Source organism: Falco biarmicus, chromosome 2 (genome assembly GCF_023638135.1).
Source record: "Falco biarmicus isolate bFalBia1 chromosome 2, bFalBia1.pri, whole genome shotgun sequence".
NCBI lineage: Eukaryota > Metazoa > Chordata > Aves > Falconiformes > Falconidae > Falco > Falco biarmicus.
The window spans coordinates 77,453,092-77,477,636 of NC_079289.1; the positions used below are offsets into that span (position 1 = coordinate 77,453,092).

The window sequence follows — 24,545 nt, forward strand, 5'->3', positions numbered from 1 at the left end:
TAGATGTAATAATTCTTTCTCTAAATATATAGACACACCTGTAAATTACAGGATCAGAGCATATGTTTTTGTGGTCTGGGGTTTTTTGGTTTTTTTAATTAACTCCTGACTCTTCAAGGATGGGTGGACAGCTAAGTTTCTGGAAGTTGTTTCTAAACATCTGGTACATATTTATTGTGATTATTCTACTTCTAATGTTTTTCAAATGAGAGGGGAGAAAGATTGTTGAAGTGGAGAGTTGGAAAGAGAGTTTAATAGTAGCTTTTTTTTTTTTTTTTTTTTTTTTAGGGCTGTTTGATGTTAGAATATGATTGCTTTATTACTTGTTCTTAATGGACAGCATTTTAATGCAGAGTCACTGGTTAGTGTATTTGGAATAGAGAGGTTTGCACAAAAGACACAGTTAAGGAACATATGCTTTGTTAAAAGCAAAATCTAAAGCTGTGCTATCATTGGGGTTTTACTGCTACTAATTTATGACTTACTATTGCAAGGAGGTAAAATTAACACAGGGATTATGATGAATATGCATGCTTTTGAGCTGAAAAGATCAATGTTTCTTCCGTACTGGCTTTTGAGTTGCTAGAACTGCTGGAGTTTCCTAGCTTAATAGTGCTAAGTTGCTAGCAACAAGAGCTAGTATTGTCCAGTGTAAGAGATAATCTTATGGCACAGTCCAGTTGTGGAGATGCGAACGCAGATAGATTTCAAAGCTTCACATGTAGAAGTCTGTAAGTCACAGCTTCAGAATTTGGTGCAGGCTGATGAGGCATGTTTCACTTAGAGGATTTGAGAGTGAAGTCTCTTGCTGCTACTGGATTCAAGTCTGTTCTCATGTTCAGGATGGTTTCAGTAGATAAATCTACAGTACCGTCAAGATATGCTTTGTTGGTATTGCTCTGTAGGAAGACACTTCTGCAGAAAGAGGGAAGGATTAGAGAGGATGAGAATGGTCAAACTAAATGCCAGGATATTTGATAGTAGGATTTGGAGATCTGTAATGATTAGGGCTCTGTGAAGAATGGCAAAGTGAATGAAGCCGGCAAAGGATGTTTTTACTTTCATGAGAGTCACTCAGTAGGAACAGTAAATCTGTTCATATATAATAGTATTTAGCTTGAGAAACCTACAAAGGTATTTTATGTGACTTTTTCGTTTAAAGGTTCACCAAAACCTCCACAATGAGGTTAGTGAATCAGTCAGCCAATTAAGAAAAGTTGCTGCATTCCTTAAACCTTTCAAGGTACCCCTTATGTAAGTGCTGCCATCTGGCATCACATTTGTCAGCTTTAGTGTGCATTAGTGCTTAGTTGTTCATGTTTTCAGACCAAACAGCAAATTCAAGGAACTTCAGGATGTATCGCCATCCGTTGCTGTTTGTAGTCACAATGGCTTTAAAATGGTAGTTGAATAATAGAAAGCTGAAGAATAGTTTTCAGGGAATAGCCAAGAATTGTTGACCAAAGAATGCAGCCCATTGAAATGAGGATGTAGATGTAGGGAAAAAGCTGTGTTTGGCTTCAGGAAGTTATCCATATGAAGAAGTGATCAGCTGGCCACCTTGATAATGGCAGTCAAGCTGTCTTCGTAACACTAACGCTCTTTTATAGAATCAGTGTTTTTATTTTTCCAATTCCATCTTGTTTTTTTCTGCGTTGTGGCTTCTGTCTTCCTATTTTACTGTAATTGAGTTGTTGAAGTCTTCAGTCCTCTGCCCTCTGCCTGAGCAGCTCAGAATTGTTACTCCTTTATCTTTGTGACCTGCTTTCAGCACCTTTGGCTTTGATGGTGGCCAACTCTTTGAAGTCTTGTGACTACTTGCCTTTCATGACTCTTTTCTCCTTTGAGTTCTTGTGCATCTCCCATCAACAAGACCCAGGAAGAGTTCTCCTCACCAGATTCCAGTTTGATGTGGAGGTTCTATATGAGCCTCTATTGGGGAGTCTCAGTGGCATTTTGCCTTTGCACTGCACTTCTGGTTAATCTTATCTGCAAAAGCAAATCCAGCTGACATCTTTATGCTAGTGAGTCAGATCATCTGTTCTAGATCAAATCTTGTCTCTGCAAAAAAAAATTCTTGTTCTTTCTCTTTCAATAGCCTTTTGTCAGCTGTAGTTCATCTTGATTGAAATAAAAATCTTACTTTTTTTTTTTCTTCTTATAAATGCCGCGGCCCTCTATTGTTGAAGGTGTTGCTGTCTTATATTTCTCCATTGCTGAGGACTGCCGTCTTGCCTTTTGCTCCAGATGTAATAGCATACCATGTAGGTTTTAACGTTTGAATGATACATACATCTTAACAGTTTCTTTCTTTATTACATTTCTGCAGGAATCTGTTTTATTCAAGGTATTGCCTTGAATATGCTGCAACTTGTTTCTCTTTGACCTTGATAAAAGCAGTTCTGTCCTGTATATGTCAATTCTGTAAAACAGTTGCAGAGATCATTTTCTGAACCGTCCCTGCGCGGTTGTTTCATTCTTCTGTTGGAATCCCACAACTAGTTCTTTCTGTTATGTACTTGGCTGTTACTAAAGCTTCTAACACCAGACTAACCTTTTAGTAATGGCTAATTCTCTTCAGTCACGTAAGGTGACAAATGTCTGTTTTCAAGTAGATACAGTTAGGATCATGTTTTTAACGTGGGCAGCAAAAGGAATATATTGGCTGAATGTCTGTGGTAGAAGGCCTGCTTGGTAGTTTTATCTAATACAGCCATAAAAAAAACAGGAGGAAGAGCAGGGTGACTTTTGGCAGACAGAGGAGGTGTAATTCTCAAAGGGTAGATCCTTTCAGTGCAACGTCTTGCATCCAGTCAAACAGACAAGAAGTTACGTCTCTGAGCTTCAGTTTCCCAGAATTTCCTAAGGCAGCAGTGACTGTCAGCAGCCTAGACGATTGGGTCAGCTTTGGTGCTGCTGGTTTCCACAGCCTGAAAGTCGCCCATTTGGGTGCAAGCGTCCCACAGTTGGTTAATAGCGAGTCGCCAGCCCCGTGGCTCCTGGGAGCGCTCCGTGACCGTGTCGGCGGGGGAGCCGGGTGGGCCATCCGAGCGGGAGGCTGTCCGGGGCGGCTGCGGTTGTGCCGGGACCGCCGGGCAGATTCCTGTCCTTTCCCGAGCTCCAGCCACCATCTGCTGGGCAGAGTGCTGCACTGCACCGCCTGCCTCCCCGCCTGGCCGCCCGCTGCCTCGCCAGCTCGCCTGGTGGTTGGGAAGGCAGCCCTCTCTCCCTGTGAAGTATTCCGTCGTTTCGATAAACTCGCTTCTGTTAAATAATTTGCGGAGCAGCTTAGCCTATCTTTGAGTGACTCTTTCACCGAAAGAATTGAGAATGCAAATGTGATGAAGGTTGCTTTCTTGCTTGTCGCGTTTGATGAGCTGTGTAGACACAGAGTATTTTGTCTAAATCCAGACAAAATTGACTTGCTTGAAAATTAAAACCCAGGATGAAGTGTCAGCTTTTGGGATGCTAAAGTTTTATAGAAAGAATAGGTAGCATGTAGTTCTTCTCTGAAAATAAATTTCTTCAGGTTGCAGCAAGATATGTAAGGATACTGCTTCTCAGTTGCTAAGAGTAGCTGTTAAGTTTTAGCATGTAGAACAGCATTTTCTGTAAATGATGTAATTTTGATAAATAGCAAAGATGATCTCCCTTATTATGTTTTTTTCAGGTTATTTCTTGTCTTTCTTTTTGCTGAAGACAGTTTTTAGAGGAGTATTGTATCGTTCAAGTTCCTGTAATGATTTTCATTCATAACTAAATAATAGGGAAGCTAGGCCTTGAATGTTAATTTATTGTTTTTATTCCTGCTCTATCTTGCTTGTTTTTTGATTTGTAATGGCTTGCAGACCATATTCTGGTCTTTTATGAATCATTCACAGTTGCAGATTAAAGGTTAGGAAACAGTAATGACAATTTATATTAAAGTTATATAAGTCATGTGTATTTATATTCTGCGTTACCCTTAAAATATTATTTACATAAGCTTCACTTGCACCTATTGCTTTATGTCTATGGTCACCAAAACCTACTCATCTCATCATTGGCAAGGAGCAAATAACAGGAAGATACTTCAAAGCCAGCCAGGTTGCTTTGTTTTTCACTTATTTATGAGGTTTTAAATTACAGTTAAGAACTTCCATCTCTGTCTTTTTTTTTTGTTGTTCTTTTTTTTCTTGTTTTTTCTTCAGTAGTTAGGTTTGAGGCTTTTGTTTCCCCAAACCTGCTGGATTATAATGGTTTACTTTAAATCTGTGATTCACCAAGTGCCCAGGCCTGCTGGCAGGATGGGGGTCCTGCTCTTGGTTGTGTGGTCTTACCTCTCTTGAGTGCCAGAACCAGCTTCAGGAAAACAGTAAGAGCGTGTGACCTAGAGTAAACAGAAAGGATGAGATCTGTGGGACTTTCCTCCTTCAGCAGTAACAAACAGTAATACTTCTTTGTCCGATTCAACACAGCCTGATGTGAATAGAAGATAAAAGTTTTCACAACTTCAGACAAGTGTTTCTTTTCTGCTGTGCTAATGTTTGTCTTCATCATAGATACGGGGATCGCCCAAAACTTTTTTCAGTTTAAGTACAAAAGATCAGAAAACTGATCTATTTGATAACAAAGTTGAGTTGAGATTCCTGGGCAGATTTTGGTAACAGATTCCAACAGTTTAGCTTTCATAAAACACTTGGAATTCAAAGGTCAGGCTGACAATCTAAACATCTTTCTCTCTCTATGTATCTAAGATCACTTACCACCAGCAGAATTCTAGGTTTTACTGACCAGATGTTGGCCAGAGATTTTATTGATTGCAACTAGATAATTGCAAAGTTAATGTGTTCTAGCAGGCAGTAGCAAATTATCAGTTACTTCACTACCTAATCAGCAGTATTAGTACTAGTGATGGTCAGACTTCACCAGACTGTCAGGAATGTGAGCATGCAGTTTGTTTCAGTAGAAGCATTTCTCTCACTTTCCATTTATCTCAGACATTTTTTTAGAAAAATAAGTTTACACTCTGGCAGCAAGAATTTCAGAGTGGGGCTTTTCACTCCCTTTCTCTCTCTGCTCCCCACTTTTTTCTTTTTTGTTAAACTGTTGTGCTGAGTCAGACAAGGTAAAATCTTGGCAGATGACCCTTCTTTCCTTGCTGGTTTTATTTAACTGTTTTAACTTTAAACTTAGCTGTTTCTTAGTATTACTTTTATTCAACAACCTCATTTATTTGGGGAAGGAAGCCAGAACAGGAGGGAAGTACTCACAGAACACAAGTCAGTGATTAAAGTAGTTAGACTGAAATTTTGTCCCTACCTGCATACAGTTCCGGCTCAGAGTACAATCAGTTTGAAGAATAGTCTTAGATTTCGCTTGTTTCGTTCTTTGACACACACGCTTTTTTCTCCTTGGTAATTTTTCTAAAAACTTGAAGTTTGCTGTATATTATGGGGAAGTGTGACTGTGGTTATAGCAATTAGACATCTGTTTTGCTGACCTTCTGGAGACACCGTCTATTATTACGTGGCTGCCCACCGCGATATGCTATTAGCACTGACTTCCTATCCTATATTATTGTGATGCAAGAAGGGTTTTGAATAGCAAGTTGTGTTAGGAGATTAGACTAATCCATTCAGTTAATATGAGAGTCTATTATATAGGCCTTTACAATGGGAATTCTTGCTAAAAGTTGCCCTGATAGTATAAAATCTTCGTTATTTATTCTGTTTGTGAAATGGAATGTGTACTGTACACAAACAGAACTTCTCTTTTTTTTCTCCCCTTTTAATGAATGTGGATGGTAATGGATCTTTCTTTTTTAAAAAAAATCTGAATTAAAGCATTCTATTGACAGAAAAAAAAAAATATATGCTCAGAATTTCCTGTAATCAAAATAAAATGCATTTAGTGAGGAGCAGTGCCATCTGTTTTTTAGGTAACAAAGCGTATGTCCAAAGAGAGAGAAATACATTGCTTCTTCCTTCATTCATTAAACCTCAAAGACTCTGCTAGTTAAAATAACGTACCTGAGTTAAAAGTCATAGTTTCCTTAAAACATGGTTTGTCTCAAATGTGTCAAGTACACATAAGTGGTGCTATCGCTTGCCTTTTGCTGTGTCATGTGTGTTTGATTAATAGGTAAGGAAATAAAATTTCAGTTTGTTACTTGTAATTTTCATCATGGTACCATCGCAGGTAGCTGTACTGTTTCCATTGAGACTTAAGTGTGGACCAGTCAGAATGTGATGGGTATTTACTGACTTAAATAATTGTAACGAAAGTAGTTTCTTGTCTCTCAGTGTTTAAATACAAGCATATATTTTGATTTGTGTTCTATCTTTAGGAAGATCTGAGGTTGCAGTGTTGCTGTCTGGCCACCAGATAGAGACTGAAGCTTGTGCAATAGGATCTTTCTTTTCCTGTCCTTTTGTTTTTTTCTTTTGTGGTTGAGCATTTGAAGCTAAGAGGGAAATCAGTACTACCCCAATGATAAAGAATTTGTGAGCGTTAGTGTATTAAAATGGATAATGACCACTTTGTTCCATAGTCCTCCATCATCAGGAAGAAGGGAACAAGAGTCTCCAAAAGGATCTTGGAAAAAGCGGAGAATGTTACAAATTTTGCAATATAACAGGGGGAAGGAGAAAAGGTCGATTCTTTATCTTCTGTCACCTAACACTTTATTAACCCAGGATAGCAAAAAGTACCTGTTAAAAAGTTCATACAGGTTTAAAATGTGCCCTCAGACATGTGTGGCTGCCTAAATGCACAACTAAAAGCACAATTTTCAAATAAGGTACTGGCAGGAAGCAACATGGGTTAATCTGCAGGATTGTAATTATTTATGATTAGGGAACAGCAGCAAAATATTTTTTTTTCCTAAGCTGTTTATTTCAGAGTTGAAATTAGATTATTTTTTTTTTCAGTAAGCAAGCAAATTTGGCTTATAAATTAGAAAATAAATATGAATACTGTTCTACAAATTCCCTTTCCAAATTGGAGCAACCTTAATGTCTGAACAGTTGATCTGAACTGTGGAGTTCTTCCACACTATGACTCTTTCCTCAAAACTTCTAACTTGTGTAATGGAGACCCTGTGGTGGTTATGTCAGCCTAGGACAGAGACTGGTCCCTGCCACTATTCGTGCACCACAGCATGGTTTCTTTTACCAGCAAAACAGTGTTCATGTGTTCCAATAATCTCTTTAAGTCAGATTAAGAAATGTAAAGGAAATACTTGCATCTGAAAAGCCCGTAACAGTGACAATTGTGATTTGGACTAGACACTGTTTAGTAGTTTAACAGTGCTGGGAGATGACCAAAAGACGTCATATTTAGGTGTGATCTGTTTAATGGTTTGCATTTGTTTGACAGATGAAAGGAAGAAACAAAAATGTTTTGTAAATCTCAAACAGTTTGTTTAAGAAACTTTAAAACAGACTTTCCTGATGTTTACAAAATGGTCGTGCTTGTAATTAAAAAGAATTAAGGGATTAATTTGGTAAACTTGCTAAGGGGAAATTGACAGTAGTGGGCATATCCAAAAGCGGATTGAATGTAACAAACCGGACACGACTTGGGTTAAAATTCCCTGAGGGAAGTTTAATTGTATCACATCATCTCTTGAGAAACATTCCCTAATCAAAAAGACCTCAAATCCACAGTCTCGCAGGGGTATAAAAATGTTACGTGGGCATATTTGGGCTGGTGTGCATCAAAGCTTTCTGTTGCCATTTCTCAGGAGCCTTCCTTTCCTGCCCCGCTCCTCCTCCAGAACTCTCTGGTTTGTCCATGCTCTGTCTTGCTTTCTCTCTTGCTCACACTTTTGTTTTTCCACCCCCGCAGTCTGCGCATCCACCAGAGGAGAGTGTGAGCTTAGCTTTTTAGTATGGTTGCTTGGGTACCTGAGTTCAGGTGCAATTTCAGAAGCACAGACTCTTTCTCTTCTGACTGCGAGAGCTTCTTTGGATCACTTCAGTGTGATTTTTTTAAAAAATATATATTTATTTATTTGGTCATTGAGCAAAAAAAATGAGCTATTTGCACAGCCGCCATTATATGTATTAAGTAATACCATAAAAGATACAGGGACAGTTATGCTTTTCCAGTTTGTTTATTAGTTCAGCAATACTGATACAAAAATCAGTTTAATTATTTTTGTTGACAGCTTACGCTCTTTCCTCAGCTCTGCAGGGGACTGCATATCAGTTTAGCTGTAATAGGAGGCAGCAGATGAGATTAAGCTCTTGGAAGTGAAGAGGGTTATGAACATGAGTGTATTTGATGGCATGAGATGAGATAAAGTTGTAAGGCTGAGTGTGGTGGCACTTGGTCCCTCTTAATAATGGTGGCACTGACCCTCTTAATAATGAGTAAGGAAATAGAACCAAGCTTTTCTCCAAAACTTGTCCTGCAGTTTTCTGTCATTGGGAAGGCAGGGAGTAGAGGCAGGCAGGCTAGGGGACCAGTCCCACAAGCCTCACCGCTCTCTCTCCTAGCTCCCCATATGATGCTGGCACTGGGTGAGACAGAGAAGTTGCCAGACTGTCTGGTGGTAGAGTTGTGCTGTTAAGTGTCTGCTGAGCAGGTAGTCAGCTTTAGCCAAACAAAATGGTTTGTGACCTTTCTGCCTTCTCTTTACTGGGGATACTGCTCACCTCCAGCTTGCCACTCCTGAAAACAGGAGCTTTATCTTCTAAGATTTCAAACAAATCTTAAGGAGGAATAGAAGTTGATTGGTAGATCCATTCTTTATATGGTGTATGTGTGCAAATTAAGAGGCACACAAGTAATTTTATCACACGTAAGTCTTGTTTCTTCAGGAAACCAGTAAAAAAATGGCCTACTGTTGAAGATCATTTTGTTCTAAACGTAGTCAATTTTAGGAAACGCAAATGAGGAACATAACTACATTTTCAGGGATGTTGTTTTAAAACTTTGAAAGTAGGTGTGGTGTTCGTGTACGTGCTTTATATTTCTTTAGATTGTCTTTAGGATTTAGATTTAGGCCTGGATATTGCAAAGTAAGATAGACCTGAAAGTCTTTTTATTTGGGTTTTAATGCAGTTTAAATGTGGAAACAGCCACAGTTCTGCAGTAATTATTACTGTTAACTTCCATTTGTAGTTCTAATGCAGCCATACATTAAATGTGGTTACAGTTCATGTATCAGTCATGAGGTAGGGGAGTAATGTCAGCAAGAATCTCTGTTGTCAAAGGAGCTTATTTTTAACTGAGGGGAAAACTGTTTATTGGGATTAAGCCTGTTAGGCATAATGGGAGGAGAGGTAGGAATCTTGGGATTTTTTTCTAATTAATTATTTTAAAATGACTTAACTAAGCTGTTAATTTATTTTGATTCCTGTATTTATTTTTATTTTTTAAATGTCTGTTTAAAGAAAAAAAATAATGCAGTGAAATTACTCATTTCTGTGAGTAATATCATGATTTGATCTAGTAATTACATCATTAAAGTCCTAGCTTTTTTTCTAAGTTATGATATGGTAATATTACAGAGGCGGATGCCCCAAACGTTCCGTGATCCAGCCACTGCTCCATTGAGGAAACTCTCCGTGGATTTGATCAAAACATACAAGCATATTAATGAGGTAATGGCTCCATTTATCTTTGTAGTGTGTATTGGTGTGAAGTTTTTTGTTTGCAATACATTATTAAGTATGTTTTCTATTAATAATCTTGTGAAGATATTAGAAAAATCATGCTTTCTTTCTGTTGTTCACATCTCATTTGAGATCATTGATGTCGTGGTCCTGCTTTCTGTCCAGCAGACTTTTTTTATCCTGGATTTTATTTTCTGTTGTTTTATAAACAAATGTTAAGCTTCTCTTTTGCATAGTAAGGAAATACGAGTGGCACAAATCCAGTCTTTTAGCTCATGCTATAAGCCTTTATGAATGTGTCTAAGGGCTTTTAAGGAAAATTGTAAAGTGTTTTCCCTAAATATTTAATGAAAAATTATTGGCAAATGTAAAATATAAAAATTATATGGCTAATATGGGAAGACAGTTTGTTTCTAGCTCTTTGGCAATTGTAGCAAATGTGATTTCTGCAGTGATTACTGACCGCCTAACTTGGAATTCTTCTTTTTCAGTATTGTGGAAAAGCAACTGATAACTCTTGGTTTCCAGGCTACTTACCATTTTTACTTTTGCTGTGTGTATAGTGTACTGTGGTATATCTTTATTTATCAAGACTTTGCTTTGGTATAATGACATGACTTCAGATGGAGTGAGCAGGAGAGGATTTTTTGTTTTTCCAGTAGTAGAAATTGCATTTTAAAACACAGGATTAGATACGATGATTATAAAAAGTTGATTCTATTCCATATTGAACTGTTGTTCTAAAAAGCACTCTGAAGCGGTGTACCTTTCATGTTTAGGTTTACTATGCAAAAAAAAAACGGCGGCATCAGCAGGGCCAAGGAGATGATTCCAGTCATAAAAAGGAGAGAAAAGTTTACAATGATGGCTATGATGATGACAACTATGACTATATTGTAAAAAATGGGGAGAAGTGGATGGATCGTTATGAAATTGACTCTTTAATAGGCAAAGGCTCCTTTGGACAGGTAATGTGTGAGCAACCCGTATTTCATGTGAATCATGCATTTCATTTGGAGTGGTATTCCTGTTTCATTTTGAAATCAAACTTTTTCCTTAATCCTATTATACTGAGTGCCTGCTCTAGGCACTGGTATTTTGTGCTGTTTCTTGTTACTACAGATTAAATTTGAATATACTTAAGTATGTAGACCTGGTGAAGCATTTTGCAATGAGAAAATCCTCAGCCTTTTGCTATCAGTTCACATTCTTAGCTGTTTGGCTTGGTTTTTTAAATTAAGACAAGTTTAGTGCTAGGTATTACCTATTACAAATGTTACTTAGTAACATTTTTGACTGTTCATAGCTCTTCATAGACTGTTCTAGCCAAGTCTTGAGAAAAAGGCTGGAAGGAGGATGGAGGGAAGGAGGATTTCCTTTGTTGTTATTGTTATTTTTTCTCAGATTTTGCCAGTCTTTTTACAGTATTGTCTTTGGTGATTTGATAATTGCATTTGGATATAGTGCTTGCCTTAGTGAAGCCTCAGTTGGAGCCTCAGTTCTATTTTGTGACTTCACTGCAATAAACATCACATGATCAATTGTGGCTTTATTGTAGTATCAAGTGAGAGAAGAAATTTGAGAAAAGAAATTTAACAAAAGTTCAGAAAATGTTATGTGTGAATTCAGAAAGTGAAGAAAGTTTAGAAAGTTGAGTTTAGCTGTATTTTGAAAACCTGAGAGATTTTACTGATGTATTTGACTTTTTCAGGTTGTAAAGGCTTATGATCGAGTGGAACAGGAGTGGGTGGCTATCAAAATAATAAAAAACAAGAAGGCTTTCTTAAACCAAGCCCAGATTGAAGTGCGACTGCTCGAGCTTATGAACAAACATGACACTGAGATGAAGTACTATATAGGTATTTTAATAGTTACTCTGTTTTTACTTAATCCAGTTGTGAATATTTTAGATCTTGCTATATAATGTAGGATAATTCTGGTGCTAAAGAAATTAATAATACAACTTTTATTAGTATTATTTAGTGCAAATTTTTCAATTTGCTTTGCAACTGGACCAGATCCAGAAGAATAATGTATAAAATCATTTGGGATAACAGACTTACTACTTAGTAGCATTGAGATCTTTTGTAGAATTTTCTTTTTCCAGTTAATTATATGGACACCTGAAGAAGTTGCCACGGACAGCCTTTTCCACAGAAGCTGTGGTCTGTAGTAGTTAACATCTCTTTCACTACTTTGAATACACCGTAAATTATCTCAGAACCATCATGGATAAAAGCAGGCATATGTGATGTAAACCAGCACCATACAGTAGTTTTATGGCTAGCTTAACCATTATGTTTTGATCATGTATGTTTAGAAAGCTCAAAATTTTGTTTAACAAAACTAAGATAAGATTTGTGTAAATGTTAAGACTTGCCCGTTTGTAGCCGTGAAAATATTTTAAAGCTTATAATTTTGATGGTTCCTGTAGGTTGGAATGCTATTCCCATGACTTATTATTATAGTGCTACTTGAACTTTATAATAATGATGAAATTAAGTCAACTTGTGTAAAAAGTTTATTAGATCCTGTGAGTCCTCTGGAGTGGAGAGCTGGGAAAAAAGATGATGGAAGGAAACAACAGCATGTTGTAAAGAGAGATGGGAAAGTATGAAAAAGAGTGATTAAGGAAAATAAGACTGGTTTTAAGCATCCTTTAGTTTGTAGAATTGGATATACTAACAGCTGTGCTTTTCTGATTTGCATGTATATATTGGATTACTAATTTTTCTTTTTGTAGTTTAGAAAAAAACCCTTAGAAATAATGTTAATATACTTTGGTATTAAATTACCTGATGAGTATTCAGTTACACTTCAGTTTGTTTTATAGAAAATTATATTATCTTCAGAATACATTTTATGTATTCAGTGTAAAAGTTTTAAAGGTATTTTTAAGTTAAATTTATTAATAATGTGTTTACTAAACTTGACAGCATACTAAGTCAGAAAGATGTTTCAGGAACATTAAAGACGTGACCAGTTTCAGATTAATAGGTAGCAAATGAAGACACTACAGGCTTCATCAAATAAGCTCTTGAACTTTAAATCTTCCAAGAATCTGTCTGTAACATCAGGTAAAATGAAATGGTCCAAAACATCATGTAATCTCCCTCTGTGATTTAAGGCAGGGTGACTATATAGAAAGCAGTGCTGAAACAAAGAAGGGAAAAAAAAAAGTTCTGATAATTTTCAACAGTGGAGAAATAATATATACTGCCTTTGCTTAGGAAGGTGAATTCATGCTTGTTTTAGGCTTGTTTCAAGCTCTTTTCCAAATCTATTAGGGTCTATTTGAATAGGTCTCCTTTTATTTAACACTATTAAATGAACATGACAGCATCAGTAAAGATCAAAAATCCCAAACATAACATTTTGAATGAATACCTTGTACTGCATGCTGTGCAAAAACTGAACATAGAAAACTGATATCTCTAGACACTTCACTGGAATTTATAAGTATAGGAACAGTTGCTTTGGAACATACTTTTGCAACAAGACTTAATTGAAGCATTCAGTATATTAATGTAAAAAATAAATTGTCTGTAGGGCATGAGGACAGTTCACCCTCACATAGGCTTTCAGATATGTGATGCTGCTGAATAAGTCATTGCAGGTATTGCAATATACTATGTACTGTAAAATGTAGACTTCAGGAAAAACATGGTTAAATATGCTGTAGCCTGATTTTTAAGGACATAATGCTTAACTGCTTACACTTCTGTCAGATCTCCTGTACTATCTTCAGACCTTGTAACTGGTCTCATTCAGTCCTAACACAAGTGTAACGATGCATAAAGGTCTTCTAGTTTTGTGAAATTGGTGGCAGAGTGGAGGAGAAATGTTCAAATACGATGTCTTCACTGGAGGAAAGATGTGGCAAGTTCAGCTCTTACCCAAACTATTTGAGCTGTGTGGCAGCTGCAAGTGGTACTGTCTGGTCAGTAGCATGTTGGAAGTTACAAATCAGTTGGAGTAAGTGGTGATTCTTGCCAGGTTGGCAGGTCCAGCAGGCTTAGGTGGTGTGGGGAGGAATTGGAATCGAGTATAGGAAGACCACAAGGACATGAAAAGGTGCTGGTGCTTTCATGATGGGAGGATAGTGGAAATATGGCAAGGATGAGAAAATATGAAAGGTCTAGACAATAGTGTATTGCAGGAACTGACATCAGGGTGGAAGCAAATGGTATTATTACGGGTAAGTTGTAAGGGACACATAAAGAACTGCCTTAGGATAATGGAAGGGAAAAAAAAATCCATAGGACACCAAGTAATGACCTCAACTGAAAGTCTGAATTCTTACTGCGCTAATAATACGACAGAAATGGGAGTGTGTTGTTTTTTATCTGAGGGCTGAAGTATTTTCCCTATTTCAATTTTCTTTTACTTGTGGCAACCAACCTGAGTGACTGACAGACCAGTAAATCTGTCTTGCCTCTAAACAGATGAATCAGATGAATTTTTCACCTATTTCATGAGAAAATTTGATTGGATTTGGACTAGATGGGTTGTTTTCATAAATTGAGATTATGCCTGATTGAAGTGAATATAATGCCTTTGGGATATTGATCCATTTTATTAATTGAAGTAATCAATTGAAGTCATGGCTTATAAATTGCAGTAATGTCTGAGTATATTTTAGATGAATCTGATGGTCAGATATATTCGCTGTAAATGTAATGGAAATTCCTGGTAAATAGTTGAGTCTAAAGTGGAGGATCTGCTTTACTGTTAAGAATGCTGCTGTATGCGCATTTCTTTCCAATCTGCTTGGACATGAATACAGTTTTAGCTTTAAGAGTGTAAAGAAATGAACTCTCCTCTGAAACAGATTAAAAGCATTGTGACAAAGGTTTTTACACACAGTTTGTGCTTCTTGTCTTTTGCTGATATTTTTATTTACACACAATTGAGTTTGCCTTGGCTAATAGGGGAGTGATAGCTTATATTGAAAAAATATTCCTTCTGCTTGTAAATGTTTTGGTTAATGTAGCTATACTGAGGTGCACTGAGGACACTTGAGATGTGTAAAGTGCCCCCCTGGACCCTATGTGTAGCAGGGATATTCTGTAAATTATCATTTATCCAGGGGGCAGGGGGGGTTGGGGGGGGGGGAGTAATGCTGTATTATCTTACTCACACGTCGGCTTTATACATATTGATTAAAATATTTAAGCGTTAGCATTTATTACTTACCACACAAGATATGTGTTAATTATTTTTTCCCCTTTCTAAAGTGCATTTGAAGCGCCACTTCATGTTTCGAAACCACCTCTGCTTAGTCTTTGAAATGCTGTCCTACAATCTGTATGATCTGTTGCGGAACACCAACTTTAGAGGTGTCTCATTGAACCTGACACGAAAATTTGCACAGCAGATGTGCACTGCACTGCTTTTTCTGGCAACTCCTGAACTGAGTATCATTCACTGTGACCTAAAACCTGAGAATATCCTGCTCTGTAACCCCAAACGAAGCGCTATCAAGATTGTTGATTTTGGCAGTTCGTGTCAACTTGGGCAGAGGGTGAGTATTAGTAAAAATTCTGTTGATGCTACTGTTGGATACCTATTAAAAATTAGTGGTTTTAAAGTCATAATACCTAGATGGCTCATTTAAACTTTATTGATGATGACTTAACTTTTATGTAATGTGCCAGAGATCAACAGTCTGTAGGAGCTTTAAATATGAATTTTTAGTGCCATAGTAAATAAACTTTCATCATAGTGATAAACTTTACATCTTTCTTTTCTCCTTGGTTATGTTTTTATGCTATATTAATGAAGAATGCATCAGGACTTGATTGTAGAAGTCTGCAGTGCTATTAAATAAAATACTTGTTTTATTATTTTCTTACTCCATATGTATTACTCCTTCCACTTTAGCATGTCCTCTATTTAGTATGCCTTGGAGATAAGATATTCAAGGGTTGAGACAGTGTAGTAGCTGGCTTTTAAAGATACTGGTTATAAATAACCCATTTTTATAAACACTTTAGCAACTGTGGAAAAACAAATTGAGTTTAGTGGTGATATTACTATGAATAAAGATGCATATGCGCGAAGCATTTCTGGGACAAAGGGCCAAATTGCTTTCTGTTGACAGTTCTTCAGGTTAGGGTAGATCTGTACTGTTCAGTAGTGGTCCAGGATTTTTTATTTGTGTTCTGTTGTTCATATACTTGGAAGATGAGTGCATTTTTTTATTTGAGCTTTTAGAGTCTGTTGAGCGTAGTCTGTCTGGCTTAGCCAATTAGCTCTGCATTTGCTTTAAAAAATACTGAAATATATACAATATTAAGATGATAAATAATTCTGCTGGAATATCAAAGCCTGTTTTCTTCAGGGAGAGCTTTGATTTGTACCAACAGTTTGCTCAGTGAAAAGTTTATCAGGATGTCCTGTTCAGCTTGCACCTTATAGTCCTAGTACAAATAGACTCTTTCCTGGTTGTAAGAATAATGTTTGGCTGAGCCAGTGACCACTTCTGTTCAGGGTACCTTTGCTTTAGTTGTTTGCACTGGAAAAAAATTGTTAGCTAGAGAGATAGGGAAGACCTGTATAGATAGAAGTTAACTTTAGTTTGTTTGAAAAAGGATTTTGAGCCTTCCCAGGCCTGTTCTGTACCTTTGCCAGTTTTACCCATGAACTTGTAAACAATCTCTTTTTGCTTTGAGAAAGCTGGATGTTAAAAATCTAAACAAATCAACAAAAAACATTCCCCAAAATATGCAACATTTGAAAAAAGAAATGAAGTTTCAGCGGTGTGACTAGTAATGCTGCAGATGGGATCATTATATGAGAAGAGTTAAGAAACTTAATGGACTGTCTGCCTTTAACGGAAGTCCCCCAGTTCTGTCTTGAGGAGTTGGGACTGGCCAGTAGCAGCACCCTGTCACTTTTTCTGATAGTAAGTTTGGGAAGAGCAGATCAGAATATTGAATATGGTATTGAAAACAGCGATGAGACATATATTTAGATTAATAATAAGACTTTTTGCTATAAATCAGGAGCTTTTCGCCCAGGGTAGATGAGGACACCATGAGGTGAAAGGAGACCTGGTATGTTTAGGTGAATAATAAGATAATTTTGAGATGTTAAGAAGCACAAATACAAAAACCTAGTGTAATTACTCATTAGACTTAACTTAAAAAGCAGTAAGGAAGTATCGGTATGTTTGTGGAGAGCACTGGATAAGATTGTATGTTACTTAGAATATAAAGTACAGTTTTGTTTTGTGTATTTTATTGTTAAGGGTTTTGGAGTTCAGGTTCTTTTCTTTTGGTGGAGCTTTTTTGTTTGTTTTTTGAGATTTTTTTGATATGCCTATGTTTAAGCCAGTCTCCAGGTTTAAAATCAAGATTCCTGTCTTGTGAAATGAGCAGGATAGATGGGGGTGGAAGGAGGTTGCTTTTTCCCATGTGTTGTTTTCCTGGAATCAACTGATAATTTCATCTCATTTAATCACATCATAATTGTGGCTTTTGATCTTTTACTGTTGGTTTTGTCTGAAATGTTATGTGATTCTGATGTGGCATGTGGAATAGTTTTTCTTAGGATGATACCAGACTAAAATTGTGTTGCATGATTACCTGTAATTGCATGAGATTACACTCATCAGCCTGGAAGTGTAGAATATTGACATCATGCATGAATGAGTTCACTTTTTTTTTTTTTTTTTTTGAGAGAGAGTATGAATGGTAGCATTTTCTTAAGCATTTATATATTTTTATTAATGTAATGTATAGATACTTTTTAGTATCACTGATACCTTGGCTTTTCCGACACCAAAAACCTATTTCATGGTAGTTCTGTTTTGTAATACAGAATCATTATAGTGCTCTTCAGATGCTGTGTATTACCTTTAGATACTTTTATTTCAGATATACCAATATATCCAGAGTCGTTTTTATCGATCACCAGAGGTGCTACTGGGAATGCCTTATGATCTTGCAATTGATATGTGGTCCCTTGGGTGTATTTTAGTTGAGATGCACACTGGAGAGCCTCTTTTTAGCGGGGCAAATGAGGTATGCAGCTATACTATGGTACAAGTAATCTGATGTTTTGTTTTGTCTTGTTCATTCTCATCATGACTTTCATCTGTTTAATGCATAAATTAGTGAAGTCTAGTAATTCTAAAATGAGTAAACGTCAAAGACAGCAATGTCTTTTTTCAGAACTGTAAATTGCCTGTTAGTAATGTTCTGTTTCTGGGTCCTCCCTCTTACTACTTGTTCACTGATTTGTTTTGTACATAACTGGATTTTTCTTAAACTCATAACTTATTTAGAACTTGTATGGGTAGTTAACAATTGCTTCCCATGTGACTAGAATGTCACTGTGTCACACTGTTCAGTTACTGTGCTCTTCACAAATATTCTTTGTTTGGAACAGGTGGATCAAATGAATAAAATAGTGGAAGTTTTGGGGATACCACCTACCCACATCCTTGACCAAGCACCAAAAGCAAGAAAGTTCTTTGAGAAGTTGCCAGATGGCACTTGGAACTTGAAGAAGACCAAAGATGGAAAAAGGGTAGGTTACATAATGAGCATGATAACATGGGCAGTTTCTTTTTTTAAAAAAAAAAAAACAATGGTAAGATGTTACTTACTGCTAAGATTCTACTACATCTTGCCTTACTGAAAATGTAGCTTTATTGTTGTTTGTTATTGTTCCATGTGGTGAGGTTGATTAAATAACACTTTCTGTAATGTTGAATAGTTTCTTTCTTTTATGTGACTGACTTCCTTTTATGGCACACTTAAACTGCATATCCAGGGCTTATTATATAACTTGATTTCAAGCAATTTCTGACTTCCCAACAGGAATACAAACCACCCGGAACTCGGAAACTTCACAATATACTAGGAGTTGAAACAGGAGGACCAGGTGGACGTCGTGCTGGGGAATCGGGTCATACTGTAGCTGACTACTTGAAGTTCAAAGACCTCATCTTAAGGATGCTTGATTATGACCCTAAGACACGAATTCAACCTTATTATGCCCTACAGCATAGTTTCTTTAAGAAAACAGCAGACGAAGGTACAAACACAAGTAACAGTGTGTCTACGAGTCCTGCCATGGAGCAGTCACAATCTTCAGGAACCACCTCTAGTACGTCTTCAAGCTCAGGTAAGTTTTTCTGATTAACAGATAACAAAGCTGTATTTCCTAATCGCATCAAAGGTGTCTTTCCCAGGTAAATGTTCTCTCTCTTTTAAAAAAGTTGTTGTTGTTAAAAAACAAATGTCAGTCATCCTCATCAAAACAATTATTTTAATCAGCTGGAACAGGTAACTGCTCCAATAGAATATAAAAAGTGGATGCGTAAAAATGTGATTATGATGGGTCTTGTATTTTTACTGTGAAGCAATTTACATATCTTCATACTGTCATTGTTTTACCACTTAATGTAAATTTTGGGATTCTTTAGTTATTGTGGATGTTATGATTTTATAGGTGGGTCTTCTGGAACAAGCAACAGTGGAAGGGCGCGGTCAGACCCCACACACCAGCATCGACATAGTGGTGGACACTTCACTGCTGCTGTTCAAGCTATGGACTGTGAAACACACAGCCCGCAGGTATGCTTAAGTAGAGCTTTTGTCTGATTTAGATGAATTTTCTGAGAATATTAAATCCCTAAAACTAATTAATACTTCCAATTCAAGATTGAAGTGGTTTAGACATGGAACTAGCCATCAGATTTGGTTTATTTTTCTACCCCCAGGTCTTGTATAGTCCTTTGTACATTAGGTCAGTTGCTTAGGCAGAAGTACTGGCAGGTAGCTGTAAGTTACCATAGATTCTACAGAGGTGAAGGTTTTGTCTTAGTGGCAATAAGCCAGGTGGAGCTGTCAGTGCTTCTTCATCTTACACAGGGTGTAGGGGTACACAGAACTATGCATCTTCCAACCCAGTGAGGAACTGGCTTGTATTTCAGCGGACTCCTGCAGGAGTTCTTACTTCCATTGTGTGGTGTTCAGGTACTTCACCATCATTATCATTGATGAATTAGTGTTTATTCAATACTTACTCTTGGAAAGAAGCAACAGCAGTAGGTCAGTAATGTTTTTATTTTAGTACAGAACAAATAAAAATACAAATTCTCCCAAGCAGACAATTTAGTTTATGCAACAAATTGGTGTGTAGCTAGATCTTGATGTTTTAGTAATCTTTAATCAGGTGTTTACTTCCAGAGGTGTGGGTTAGTACTCCTCTAAGGCTGTTAACACTGTTCAAGATATGAACTTCGAGGTATTAATTTAGCTTAGTATGCATATTGTATCCAGAGGCCCGAGTCGGAGATCAGGGCCTTATTGTTCTAGGTGGTATACAAATATTACATTGTGCATTACTGCTATTGCATAAAGCCGTTTCTATAATTTTGACAGTAAGGTCTCATATTGGACTGACTTGTTTGAAAAAAGCATCCGGAATGTGAACTCATTTTTCTTAAGGTTACATTATTAGAAATGCTTCTTAATGACATGCCTACATTTCTAGAATAATTTTGCAACTGCAAGTTTGGTTAACTTTTTTAAAACTTAGCATAAACATTAATAACTTAATCCCTCTCATATATTGCAAATGGACAGATTGGAGTAAGTATTTCCATTTTTATTTTGCTTATTAACACAGGTTCGACAACAGTTTCCTCCTCCAATTGGTTGGACAGCCACTGAAGCTCCTACACAGGTCACTGTTGAAAATCATCCAGTTCAAGAAACCACCTTCCATGTAACCCCTCAACAACAGAATGCATTACATCATCATCACGGAAATAGCTCTCACCACCACCACCATCACCACCACCACCACCACCATCATGGACAGCAAGCCTTGGGTAGCCGGACCAGGCCGAGAGTCTACAATTCTCCAACAAACAGCTCCTCCACCCAGGATTCTATGGAGGTGGGCCACAGTCACCACTCCATGACATCCCTGTCTTCCTCAACTACTTCTTCCTCTACATCTTCCTCCTCTACTGGTAACCAAGGCAATCAGGCCTATCAGAACCGCCCAGTGGCTGCTAATACCTTGGACTTTGGACAAAATGGAGCTATGGACATGAATTTAACAGTCTACTCTAATCCGCGCCAAGAAACTGGCATAGCTGGACATCCAACATACCAGTTTTCTGCTAATACAGGTCCTGCTCATTACATGACTGAAGGACACCTTGCAATGAGGCAAGGAATTGATAGAGAAGAGTCTCCCATGACAGGAGTTTGTGTTCAGCAAAGTCCTGTGGCTAGCTCGTGACTAAACTGAAATTAACTTTGTTTCTTGTGTGTTTTTATAGAAGTGGTGTTTTTCCAAAAACAAAGTGCAAAGCTGCTTGAATCAGAAGGAGATAAACTCACTGAACCGCTACAGGAGGGCAAAGCTGACTATTTTTTTAAACTTGAAAAGATTGCAAAGGGACAATGAAGTTTTTTTTGTTGGTTTTTTTTTGGGGGGGCGGGGGTTGGTTGGTTTCTTTTTTTAAGAGGCATGTCTTGGACCCACCTTAACAGATAGCTTAGTGGTGTTCACCTTTTGCTTCCCTCATCTTAACTTGCCACAATCTAGTCATAGTTTGGTTTTTTGGGGAGGGTTTTTTGGTTTTTTTTGTCTCATTCAGCAGGGGTTATTGTTCAAATGTTAGTTGTAGTTGCAAACTAGTTTCTTTTAAAAGGCATTGCACATGATTTATAAAAAGGCCCTTTGAAGTTTTTGGGTGGGAGGGGAGTGAGTAATATATATATTATTATTTTTTTTTTTAGTTCCCCAAACAAACATGGGCACAGAAATGCAGTACTGTAAGAAAGAGGGACCTTCAGATTACACAAATATATATTCTTCAGCTGTAAAAAGGGACGGTTGTAATGGAGTTTGTAAGGCACATTAAGCATGCTAAGTGGCGGTGATCAGAACTCTCCTTTTCTGAATCTACTGAGGATCAAAGCAGCAATTGTAATGGGATTCTGTGGGTCTCATATTTTGGAGACCACAGTCAGTTAGTATTGAAATATGACTGGTTTCATAACTGAGGTGCACTGAGAAGCAATCAACGGGTCGGTCCTGGCCAGTCCTGGGGAGGTCTAAGTGGTGGTCTTTGGGATAACCTTTGGCCTTATGGATTTGGACTCTTAAGTTAGAAGAGCCTACCATTTCAGATGCAATCACTTTTGGACATGCTTTTGCAGACAGTCCTTAATGCTGAAAACACAGAGAATGGGTAATTCAAGAGGCCTTTCTTTTAAAATAGACTTTTGTGACCCACTTATTGTAAGGTATTGCAAGGTCACTTTGCGTGTGTCATAAAGTTGACTTCCTTATTGGTTGAAGGTCACAGGAGTAGTGGTTTGCGTTTGATGGAAATAGCTACAACTGTGTCCCTTCCTGCTTTTTTCTTTTTTCTTTTGCTTTTTCTCGGCACGTGGTTTCTCCACCATTACTTCTGCACAAAGACGTCTTCTGTTCATCCTGAACATTTATAAAAAATGCAGAATTTTATGTGACTGCTTTTTTGCCTCACAATTATGCTGTGAATTTTACAAAAATTTATTTTCTTTTTTGATAATTTATTGTACCAAAGCTGTTTTTATAGCACATAGATGTCTGTAACCAATAATGTAGCAGTTCTGCACTTTGACACAAGGTGTAACTAGACCATTTTTAAATGTCAGTTGAAAATTACGGCTGTACTATTGCTTAAACAAAACTGGAACTGTTGTTGAATTCATAGCCAATACATTACAGCAATCTGTGTACTGAACATAATAGATTGACATCTACTTTGAGACTATAACATCTGTTGCATTATAAATGTGTTCAGGCTTCTGAAGGTAAAAGGGACACTAGATCCAGAAGCTATGAAACCAGCAGTTGATTCTTGTATTCCTTATTAACGTAATTGTAAACTTGAAGGCAAGACCTTGATTGCATGAACAGGTCCAAAATAATAGTCTGAGTAAAGCAAAACACTCACGTGAGACCTGAGGTTAGCAGGCTGTATTTAACAGGTGCCTAATTTTTGGGTAATGCTGCCTTAATATAACACAGTCAGCTTGGCAGTTGCAAAATTTAGGGGCCCATTCAGAGACTTATTTTATGAAAAGTAAAAGCTCCGTGAAGAACATTCGAAAGGATCAGGGTAATTCATTGATTGCCCATCCCAGATTAACATTGTTTGCCCATTATGTATTACAGAAGCAGTGATCTACCTCTGCCAGTAAGCCCTTTTAAAAGCCAATTTAGCAGAAAATTCAGAGTTCATACTGGTCTATTCCATGTGGCTAAGTCATTTTTTCAGACTAAAAGGTGGAATTTTTTTATACTTACAGTGGCAACGCAGCAGCTGACTACCATGTAAATGGGATTGACTATTTGGGATTACCATTTTTTTGTAAATCATGGTATTTTTTTTAAATCAAGCAATCCATATTTCTTTTGTATTGACACGTCAACCCTGTGGATGAAAGTGGTTTTTTTTTTTTTTCTGTTTTCTTTTTGGTTTTATTTTTAAACTCAGTAATTCAGAGGAGTTTACAGGATTTGGAAGGCTGTCACCTTAGAAACAGGATGCTGAGTTTTAGCAATATAAAAAGGAATGCAGTACTTACTGCTGTCTAGGAATATAAGGGTAATATGAAATCTGGGTAACTTTTGTGTGCGCAGGTTGCCACACCTTAGCAAGCACCAAAAAATAAAGCAGTTTAAAAAAAATCTACATAAAGAAGAAATCATAAAATCCAGTGCTTCTGCATACTGTGTTATGTTACAGTCCAGTTTTGTGTGCTTTACTACACAGTTTGGTTACAGGACTTCTGTGCATTGTAAACATAAACAGCATGGAAAAGGTTAAATACCTGTGTTCAGATTGTAAGATCTAGTCCGGACTTGCTGTGTATATTGTAACGTTAAATGAAAAGACAAGCCCTTTGTATTATAGTCATGCAGTCTTATGTATGATAAACAGTTGAATAATTTGTCCTCAGACTCTTTACTGTGCTTTTTAAAAAAAAGAGTAATTTAAGAAAAAATGTAAACATAGTAAATCTTCCTATGCAATTAACCTACTCCAAGCCATGGTATGGTAGGTATAATTATACTATAATATGTAAATATCAGATACATTGAAACAGACTTACAAATATGAAAGTAAAAGTTGGAGGCATAACAGATAATTTTGAGTTTTTAATTGAAACAGCAAGGTATACAAATCAATGATGTATGAACACAGCTCTGCTTGATTCTGATGGACTGTACTTGTAGTTTGAGTTCTTTATATTATCACCTGTTAGTTTGAATGTTCTTATATGCACTGCAGCTTTCTACCTATTACAGACTAGCTGATTTTAAGGCCAGAGGTGACCATGATAATGACATAATCTGTCTGGCATGCCATTATCCCTAGAATTCAATCTAGTTACTTCTGCATCATGAAGTCCATATCTTTTGGGTGCAGTAGAACATACTTTTGGAAAAGATAACTGATTTTTCATATAGGTTCTTCAAGTGTGAGGATTTTTCTGTGTCTCTTGAGTGATTCAGCTAGTTTATTTTCCATACTCTAAGTCCTCCTTCAGTTTTAGGACTGTTTAGTTACAGCTGCTGACCATCAGATAGCTAGCTGTCTATTAGAATAACAAGTAACTACTCTAGTTTTAAACAATTTCACTTTATTCACATAAAAATATGTTAACTTTAATAACCTATATAGATGGAGTTCCTTAAATCTCTTAACTGTAAAACTTTTATGGCTCTTCTGAAACTTCAGATGTTCTAAAATCCATTCTAAAGCGTGGACATAGGAACTGCATACAGCATCTGGTAGTGATTTCAGTATTGCTGTGTGCGTGTAGTATGTGCAGGTACATTCTTGAACCTTTCAGTTTATATCTTTGCTTGTTTGTTTATACCTCCAAGGATTGCATTTTTAAATCTTTC

At 37.0% G+C, this 24,545-nt stretch overlaps 1 protein-coding gene across 1 annotated transcript in view; it reads left to right on the plus strand.

The window, feature by feature from the left end:
- DYRK1A (dual specificity tyrosine phosphorylation regulated kinase 1A) overlaps window positions 1-23,592 on the plus strand; it is an 87,804-nt gene extending 64,212 nt beyond the window's left edge. The window contains exons 4-12 of the mRNA XM_056327566.1: window positions 9,501-9,593; window positions 10,385-10,573; window positions 11,317-11,464; window positions 14,843-15,129; window positions 17,486-17,632; window positions 18,000-18,140; window positions 18,434-18,740; window positions 19,068-19,192; window positions 20,250-23,592. Coding sequence (XP_056183541.1) covers window positions 9,501-9,593; window positions 10,385-10,573; window positions 11,317-11,464; window positions 14,843-15,129; window positions 17,486-17,632; window positions 18,000-18,140; window positions 18,434-18,740; window positions 19,068-19,192; window positions 20,250-20,873 — 2,061 coding nt within the window. The 3' untranslated portion in view covers window positions 20,874-23,592. The remainder of the gene's footprint in view (window positions 1-9,500; window positions 9,594-10,384; window positions 10,574-11,316; window positions 11,465-14,842; window positions 15,130-17,485; window positions 17,633-17,999; window positions 18,141-18,433; window positions 18,741-19,067; window positions 19,193-20,249) is intronic.
- The last annotated feature ends 953 nt before the right edge of the window (window positions 23,593-24,545 follow it).